This window comes from Salvia splendens, chromosome 6 (genome assembly GCF_004379255.2).
Source record: "Salvia splendens isolate huo1 chromosome 6, SspV2, whole genome shotgun sequence".
Lineage (NCBI taxonomy): Eukaryota > Viridiplantae > Streptophyta > Magnoliopsida > Lamiales > Lamiaceae > Salvia > Salvia splendens.
The window spans coordinates 10,537,976-10,547,766 of record NC_056037.1 but is presented as its reverse complement, the minus strand read 5'-3'; the positions used below and the strand labels follow the sequence as shown (position 1 = coordinate 10,547,766).

Below are 9,791 nucleotides of genomic sequence, written 5' to 3'. Positions count from 1 at the left end.
GAGGAAGCGCCGAGGCGAATCAAGCCAGGCGGTCTCGGGGGGAGGCTCGAACACCCTTATGGCAGTGTACATGACCGCCACAATGGCGGACACTTCCCGTTTCTCACCCTCCCAATACGCGGCCTGGTGGAACGGAATTCTGCATATGGCACCACAACTTGGCCTTCCGACTCCCCCTCCACCTCGACCGCCTTCGGGGGATGATTTGCCGGCGAAGTAGTTTTTTTATTTTTTTTAAATTTGTATTTTAAATTATGCAATGTTTAATTTTTTAGGATTTTAATTGTGTGTTTTTTATTTTTTAGAATTTTAAGTTGTAATTTTTTTATATGTTGTGTATTTTTTAATGAAGTGTGTTTGTTTTAATTGAATTGAGTTGGAAATAAAAATAAAAAATGAAATTGAATGAATAGTAATTTAAGGAACGATTAAGAAACGGATAAGGAATGGAGGGTTGCAGGTTCCGATCCTTAGTTAAGGAATGGAGTAAAAAAGTACAGTGGGGCCCGCAAATAGTAGTTTAAGGAACGGTTAAGGAACAATATAGCAACAACGTTGTGGATGGCCTTAATAATACTATATGTATATAGCTTGAAATACAATAAAATGAAATTAATTAATGTGGATACAAAAGTTACAATGAATAATAGTTTATTAGTATATGAAGATCACCAATTTAAAGTTTCCATGTTTTAAAATAATGAATATATTTAATTTTACATTATATAATTATATAATTTTTATATGTAGGTGATCATTATGAATTTATTTGTCAAAAATATTATTGATTAGACATCCAAGTCATATTCCATACGGTATGGAATGTCTTAATTATACCATACACAAAGTTATAAATGTACATCTAAGAGCATCTCCAATGGCGGACGTCCGGTCGGACATCCGCGACGGGCGACCGGGACGTCCGCCATTGTGGCGTTTCAACTCGGATACGGACATCCCGTAAGGACGTCGGATGTCCTCGGACGTCCGCCATTGTGGCGTGGGTCGGACGTCCGGGTCGGACATCCGGTATTTAATTTAATTTTTTTTAAAACTCTATATATACGGCTCGTTGAACTTCATTTCATTCGCACCACTTGTGTTAACAAGTTTCTCTCTTCTTTTACTACAAATTTCATTTCTACTTAATGGAGAACGACAGGAACTCCCCCGCCACGAGCGAGTCGCAGACTCCGACGTTTCCCGCCGAACTAGAGGGAAACTCTAGCGGAAATGCGACAACAGTTCCGGCAATATCGGGGATGGGTAGGATGGGTGGTATGGGTGGGATGGGTGGGATGAGTGGTATGATGTCTCCTTACTGCAATATGTACAATTGGATGGGTGAGATGAGTGGTATGATGCCCAGGGCAGCGGGGATGGGGGGCATGACCCCAAATATGATGGGGATGGGTGGGATGATGCCGGGGATGATGCAGACCATGCCTGGGGGAGGGGGTGGCAGGGGCCCTGAACCACTAGCGGACGATGTCTATCGGCCGGTTATCGATATGTTGTCTACTGATACCCCCTCCAATTTTGTTCCGGAGACTCAGTTCACCGGCGTGGATACTTTCTCTTTTGAGGAGTTGGGGTTATCTCCAGTCAGGGAGACTCCCGATGATGTGGGGACAGCGGCAAGGGGCAGGGGCAAGGGCAAGGGGAAAGCCACGGGCTCTTCCTCGCGAACGGTGGCTGAGGAGGAGGATGATGAGGAGACGGGAAAGAGGACGGTCTGGAGCGTGTGGGAAAACGTCGCGCTTTCGAAGGCTTGGGTTTCAATAGTCGAGGATCCCTATGTCGGTGCTAACCAGCATATTGACAGACTGTGGCATCACGTCGCTGAAGCCTACCTCACACACAAACCGGCTAGGGCGAAGTGTCGCGTGCCCGAACAATGCCGGAAACAGTGGGAGCGGTTGAGGCCTAAGCTTAGTCGATTTGCCGGCCTCTACCAAAACAATCTCCGCCAGGCAACCAGCGGTATGTCCGAGGAGGATGTGAAGAACCGTGCCTTGGCGCAATACCCCGACAGATCCTTGAAGTTCAAAGATTTCGACCAGTGGGAGGCCTATCTCGTGGTGAAGGATTCCCAAAAGTTTTGTGGGGGTGTCGAATCGGGCTGGCAGAAGCGGACGAAGATCAACGCTTCCGGTGAATACAGCAGCAGTGCTGGTTCGCACGAGCTCCCGGAAGCCGAGGAAGTGTCCCCGCTACCTCAATCAGACTCCCGCCGGCGTCGTCGCCCGATTGGGCAAAAGGCTGCGCAGCGGAAGGCTAGGGGAAGCAGCAGCGGTTGCGGGTCGTTCGAGGTCCAATCGGAGGCCCCTGCTCCCCCAGAAGAGTACGATCGTCTCGCCCGCGCGCAGATAACGACTAGTTTGGTCCGGACCATGCATAGGAGGCATAGCACGACAGATCATGTGTACAAAAGGATGTTGAAGGATGTCATCGATGGATGTCGGCGCAATTTGGGGATGCCACCCATTGGAGATGATGACGCCGAGATTAGCGGCGGGGACGACGGGGGCGGCACGGGCGAGGGCAAGGGCGGCACGGGCGACGAGGACAACGCGGAGTGAGCCGAGTCTAAATTTTCCCATATTATGTTATTTTTATTATGTAATTTTTTTTCTTTTTTATTATGTAATTTTTTTTCTTTTTTTTATGTAATTTTTTTTAATGAAGCATTCACAATTTTCCCGTATTCCGTGTCAAAATTATAATTCCGTTACGTTTATAAATAATTGTGATTTTTTATTGCGGGAAATCCTAGTGGGAAGGGCGATGGGAATAGCGGATTGTGAATGGGATGTCCTAGTGACGTGGCAGTGGGATGAGAAGTCCTAGTGACGTGGCAGTGGGATGAGTTTTTGGGAAGTCCTAGTGGATGTCCGAATGGGACATCCGTGCATTGGAGATGCTCTAAGGGATATATTAAGATAGACAATAATTTTTAAAGTGACAACGCACCACCCATCTCGTGTTGCCACATGACACGTTATATAGTAATATTAGGAGTTTATCCAACAATATTAATTTAATATGCGTTTACAGATTGCACGATAGTAATATGTGCATTGCAGTGTAGATTGTTGAGTATAGACATAGAATGTTTCAGTTGCAGTATATTATAGACAAATTGCTTTTTATACCGTTATTTTGCAATACTCAACACTCTAAACTGCAATCCACGTAGAACTATCATGCAATATATAGAATTCCATCTAAAATGCTTACTACGATATTGCTGGATACGCCCCCTAATATTGCTGGATAGCGTGCCACATAGTAGCACGAGGTTGGTGATACGTTGTCACTCTAACTATAGTGACATCCTAATATTGGCATCCTAATGTAATGATCGATAGCATTTTATATGATCGATAGCATTTTACAAATAAGTACTTAAGAATTAATAAATTTTATTTAGTTTAAGCGTGAACCGGGTAGCATTTTTCCAAATAAGTACTCCTACGTAAGAATCAACGATTATGTTATTTTTAGTTAAGATACTAAAAAAATTGAAAATTGTAGATATTATTGAAATAATGAGAGATATTATACTTGATTCAAAAGAAGATGAAGTTCATTTAAGACAAATTTCCCTATTTCAAAAATAGAAAAGAAAGTTGGAAAAAAAGCAAAGAAGATAGCTATGTAATAAAGTAGTGTGGTTGGTGGCATGGGATATAAATAAGCAATCCATCTCCCCTGTTTGGCTATCGGGCGTAATCACGACACCACAAATTTCTCATTTAGCTATATCAAGTGGTCACATTTCAAACATGGCCTTCGCTGCTTCTTCATCCTCCGCCGCCACAGCTCGCACCAGCGCCCAATCCGACCTCGCATTCCGCATCCCTTCCAATCCGCCCAAATTCGCCAAATTCGCCCCTTCCATTTCCCGCCGCAGCCCTCCAATTTCCTGCAAGATGGCGGCGACGGCGGTGGTGGACATGGAGCTCGACGCGGAGGCGCTGCAGCGGCCTGATGCTTTCGGCCGCTTCGGGAGATTTGGCGGCAAGTATGTCCCCGAGACGCTGATGGCTGCTCTCACGGAGCTCGAGGCCGCCTTCAATTCCCTCGCCACCGACCATGAATTTCAGGTTCTGGCTGAGAATCTTTTCTTTTTTTTAACTATTGAAGATTGATTTTTTTATTGCAAATGTTGTATGCTTGAGGTTAGGTTTTGATTTAATTGCAATGGGGTTTTGGGTGAATTCATATTCATTTGATGTGTTTGATTGCTTATATAGGGAATGCATGCTAATATGGAGTATATGATTTCCCGTGTTTATATGTTCGAGAAATGCCCCATTTTGTGAATGAGTAATCTATCTCAGTTCTCTTGCTGCTGTATAGCTTCTAATTTCTTAGTCATTCAAGAAGATCTAGAATCGATTAAAGTATTAGACGTCCCAATAAAGAAATCAACAGACTTAGTGTGAGAGAGAGAGATAGAGAAAGACCGAGTGACTGAGGAACTCTTAGGTATATACTAATATTGAGCAAAAACAGATTGAACTAAATCTAAAATAGATTCAGTTAGAGCAAGTAATAGACTAGGCTACAGCATCGGCATCATCATCGGCATCAGCCATTCCTGTATCTCCTTCAATTTGGCTTTCACAGAGCGGAGTGGGGTTGTTCTTTGCGAGTCGAGCATGTTTTGCCATTCCTAGGAAATTCCTTTTTTATGTGATGATAATTCTGTTAAATGTATGCATAGTAGTTGTGGTGTAGTGGTGATAAGTAATCTCTTGAGTAGCCTCCTCATGAAACAGACAATTATTAGTGACCCTCCAGTGTGAATTGCATAGTCATACAACCAATATTTGACAGTTTGTGTTTCTGCTGTGTTAGTTTTCCAGTACTTTGTTATTGAATGAATGTTGGACTGATTGCAGAAAGAGCTTGATGGGATATTGAAAGACTATGTTGGAAGAGAAAGCCCTCTTTATTTTGCTGAACGACTCACACAGCACTACAAGCGCCATGATGGAACAGGGCCTCACGTGTATCTTAAAAGGGAAGACCTAAATCATACTGGTGCCCACAAGATCAACAATGCTGTTGCCCAGGCTTTGCTTGCTAAGCGTCTCGGAAAGAAGCGCATCATTGCTGAAACTGGAGCTGGTCAGCATGGTGTTGCCACTGCTACTGTTTGTGCTCGATTTGGCTTGGAATGCATCATCTATATGGGTGCTCAAGATATGGAGAGACAGGCCCTTAATGTCTTCAGAATGCGACTTCTTGGTGCTGAGGTCTGTTTCTCCGAGATCTTTTAATAGTTCTTGAATATTTTAATTATCCTATTCACGTTATTAGGCTTTTTTGGGATATCTATGTGTCGTTCACCCTCATGTAGGTTTTACCTGCAAAGGTGGACTTTGATTGGGTCTGGAAGACCATTGCCAAGATCATGTGCATTTACAAGTAAATTATGTTCAAATCTTGTGGATAGTTTGAAATTGTTTACTTATTAATCATTGATACCCTAGGATGCTTTAGAGGATTGTGAGAAGTTGATTTTTGCATTGGTTTGATGCTTGCAACTGTCAAATTACTGATAAACCTCTAAAGACATGCTGATCTTAGAGTTCCTATCAATCTGCCTATCTTATTATACGAGAATTTGATCGTTTGTTCCATTGAAGACCTCCACCATGTGTGATTCATCTATGGTCCTGTCAGTTGATTATTTGCATCAGCTCATAATTTGAAGTTTCTTAATTTAACGATGTAGGTTCGAGCAGTTCATTCTGGGACTGCAACTCTGAAGGATGCCACATCCGAAGCTATACGAGATTGGGTGACCAATGTGGAAACTACTCATTACATCTTGGGATCTGTGGCCGGGCCACATCCATATCCCATGATGGTGAGGGAGTTCCATAAGGTGATTGGCCAAGAAACCAGGAAGCAGGCCTTGGAAAAATGGGGTGGCAAACCTGATGTGATTGTTGCTTGTATTGGTGGGGGTTCAAATGCAATGGGAATCTTTCACGAATTTGTTGAGGATGAGGACGTCAGGCTGATTGGCGTGGAGGCGGCTGGCTTTGGCTTAGACAGCGGCAAGCATGCCGCCACTTTGACTAAAGGAGAGATCGGGGTCCTGCACGGAGCCATGAGTTACTTGTTGCAAGATGAAGATGGACAGATAATCGAGCCACATTCTATCAGTGCTGGGTAGAAGCCTCCTTTATTGCATCGTCAGAAAGATGGAATTTCAGTGTTAAACATTTTGACTAACATTGCTTAATGGTTATATAGGCTGGACTACCCTGGGGTTGGACCGGAGCACAGCTTTCTCAAAGATCTGGGACGGGCCGAGTATCATAGCATCACCGATGAGGAGGCATTAGAAGGTAACATATTGACATGATAATTGCCACGTTTATTTGTCCTCACAATGTCCTCTTACAGGAGTCTTTGCCTTCATCTCCTACGTCCCCTAATCTTTTAGCCGGCCTTAATTGCTTTGTATATGCAGCGTTTAAGAGATTGTCGAGGCTAGAGGGCATTATCCCGGCACTGGAGACGTCTCATGCACTAGCGTATCTGGAGAAGCTATGCCCAACGCTGCCGGATGGAACTAAAGTCGTGCTCAACTGCAGTGGGAGAGGAGATAAGGATGTCCATACAGCCATCAACTATTTGAAGCTTTGAGCCAACTGCCATTCTGAAGTCAATTTCTCTTTAAAGACTACATCTTTTTCAGATGAAACTCTTTATAGAGATATTTTTGCTGCCATATCAAAATTATCATGTTACCTATAATAAATACAGCTCTCCGCTTATTCTCTCTTACTTTGCATTAAGTTGTTCAGTATATTAAAGTTGAAGTGCCTCGTTTCATGATGATGAAATATGTAAACAATTGTTCTCTACCTTGAACCAACAACCTTTAGATTTTACAAAAAGCATATTTATCACTAGACTAAGTATAAGTGTTGATTTATTTTTGGTAAGAAAAGCGAGCAAAGCCCGATTACACACTAACGAACGTAATAAACACATAATTTATCATGCATCAACCAAATACTAAGACCCGAAGGAGGAGACTCTAAAACATGGACACCTTTATGAAAGTTGTATGCGTAATGTGACAGAAAGTCAGCAGCGAAATTTCCTTCCCTTTACACGTGACGGAGCACCACTGAGTCAAACTCATGTAACAAACTCTGCACCTTCCGTACTATAGATCTGCAATTGATGGTCACTTCAAAGTTCCCCACAATCATAGACACACCAGTGAAACTATCACTCTCCACCTCTAATTTTCGAATACTCATATTCTTTGCCAATTGTAGCCCTTGAAATAAGCACCAAATTTCGGAAGTAAAAATAGAACACACTCCAATATTAGCAGCAAAACCATACCTCCAAGATCCTTTAGTATCACGGATGAGACCACCACCAAAAGCATGTCTTGATCCTCCCTCCAGCGATGCGTCAGTATTGAGCTTAAGGATATTCGGCAGAGGGGGCCACCAACGGACAAAAGTGGGTAGTCGAGCTACTCCAGTGGCTGTATCGTTTGCCATTTTAGCCTCTTCTACCGTCTTTGCTATACTAACAATCTGAGTCATGCTCTCTATTGGGCTAATTCTCGCTCCTTTAAAGATGAAGCTACATCGCCTTTTCCAAATTTGCTAGCAGCCTACTCCATATACCGTGCACCATTTGACTCCACTTCCTAACAAGATTTTTGAGCTGATATTTTGAATAATCCAATCCGTCAAATTTAAGGCCATATCAAAAAACCCAACCTGTCCTCCATATCCCATCAGTCCTTCCCATATCCTTTTTGGGTGGATGCAATCGCGTAGCATATGTAGAGTAGTCTCCTCTTCACAACCACACATGCTACACATAGCTGACGGAGAAATATGTCTTCTTGCTCTATCCGCATTTGTTAGGACCCCATTATTCAGGAGCAGCCAAAAAAAAGTTTTAATCCTTTGTGACCCTTACCAGCTCCAAATTCTCTTCCATGGTAACAAGCTCTGTGACCTCTGTCCTTCCACCAGAACGTCATAAGCAGATTTGATAGAAAACATCCCAGATGATGAAAGACCCCAAAATACTTCGTCTCTCATGCTCTGCTCCCGGCGGCATAATAGCAGCTATCAGATCAAGCACCAATTCAGGCAACAAGTAACTGAATTTAGACCATGCCCAAGATGAATCTTCAACAAAAAAATTCACTGTCCTATACAACAAGTGATCAGGTATACGTTGGATATAGAGTTGTCAACTGGGCCGGGCTAGCCCAGCTCGGCCCAGGCCCGACGAGGCCCGAGGGTGTTGAGGCCCAGCTCGGCCCAGGACCAGGGTCTGAAACGAGCTGTGCCGGGCCGGGCTTATTTTCATATATCTCAACCCAGCCCAGCCCAGACCCACTTGGTCAGTGGGCCGAGCTGGGCCGGGCCGAGCTGGGTTGGGCCGGTCTGAGTTAGAATCTCTCTTCCACTCTCTTTATCACACGCACACGAACTCACGAAACGGGATACTGAAAAGGGATGAGTTTGATTATGGCTGAAGCCGACGGAGGAGGGGACGCGAAAGCACTGTTAAGCTCTTCCATCCCTTCCGGAAAGGACACCGTCTGGTTTGATGTCTCGTCTCTCTTACATCGCGCCTGCCACAGTCCGTTCCTCTCCATATCTCTTTCTCAATTGCGATCACTATATTTATAAATTGGACTAACAGGGTTGCCCCAGCCTTACTCCGTTTAATACATTCGCTGATTTCTTAATGTATGTAGTTAATTCTTTTCAATTGCTGTATGGATTCCCATTTTCCGGTGTAAACGATGTATTTTCTTAGGGAATATTTCTATGTATGTATGTTTTTCCGATGCAGCAAAACTAAGCTAGAGTTTCCATAGGGAATACAATTACATGTATTTATAGGAGTGGGTTGAAGCTGGGCTGGGCCTGGGCTCGGGCTGGACTGGGCCTGGGCCTGGGCTGCTGGCGGGACTGGTCCTGGGCCTGTCCTGGGTTTACAAATAGGCCCAAATAGAGCCCGTTACACTCAACAAGCCCAGCCCGAGCCCGTTCCATTTCTCTAACGAGCCGGGCCTGGGCCCAAATTTGAACACTGCTCCCCGTGCCTAACGCCCAAACCAAATTCCTACGCATAGTATCCCAAGAGCTGCAAATTAATCTCCAAAAGGGTGTACAAGAAGCTGGAGCAATAGGATCAAATCCCAAAAGTGGATCAAACTTATATTTAGAGCATAACAGAGTTGCCCATAATGACATTGGTTGTTTGAATATCTCCCAACACGCTTTCATTCCAAAGGCAAAATTAACTAGGCTTAACTTTCGAAGGCCAAGACCATCCTCATCCTTAGGTCGCGACACCTTGCTCCATGCGACCTTACTCAATCGTTGGCTGCTCCTATCACTCCCCCATATAAATCCTCTAATTTTCTTTCCCATCTGAGCACACACACCCACAGGCAGCTTGGAAGTTTGCATCGCATATAGCGGCATAGTGCTTAATACTGCTTATGTCAGAGTGATTCTTCCAGCCAATGAAAGTTGCGCAGTATTCCAGTTTGCTATCTTCACCTTCATCTTATCTAAAATATGAGCATATGTGAGCTTGCTAACTTTCCGGTGCAGGAGGTCCAAAACCTTTGTCCTAGCGGCAAGGAGCTTAGCCATTATTGCTTGAGGTGCCAAGTTCGAGCATCTCAGTTGTAATTTCCTCCTATCTATATCTATAGTATATGAGTTTATTTGTAATTTCCTCCCTTATATAGGAGTTTATTT

General features: G+C 43.9%; 1 protein-coding gene across 1 annotated transcript; it reads left to right on the top strand.

The window, feature by feature from the left end:
- The first annotated feature begins 3,693 nt into the window (after positions 1 to 3,693).
- LOC121806755 (tryptophan synthase beta chain 1) lies at positions 3,694 to 6,926 on the top strand. Its single transcript, XM_042206891.1, has 5 exons — positions 3,694 to 4,109; positions 4,911 to 5,267; positions 5,750 to 6,192; positions 6,277 to 6,371; positions 6,497 to 6,926. Exons 1-5 carry the CDS (start codon positions 3,789 to 3,791, stop codon positions 6,670 to 6,672), a joined length of 1,392 nt encoding a protein of 463 aa, XP_042062825.1. The 5' UTR covers positions 3,694 to 3,788; the 3' UTR covers positions 6,673 to 6,926.
- The last annotated feature ends 2,865 nt before the right edge of the window (positions 6,927 to 9,791 follow it).

Bases quoted from the DNA above. Each gene is read 5' to 3' on its own strand.
- LOC121806755 (XM_042206891.1), top strand. From the start codon at position 3,789: ATGGCCTTCGCTGCTTCTTCATCCTCCGCCGCCACAGCTCGCACCAGC. The intron at 6,193-6,276 runs GTAGAAGCCTCC...ATGGTTATATAG, and splicing joins CCACATTCTATCAGTGCTGG to GCTGGACTACCCTGGGGTTG. The intron at 6,372-6,496 runs GTAACATATTGA...TTGTATATGCAG, and splicing joins CGATGAGGAGGCATTAGAAG to CGTTTAAGAGATTGTCGAGG.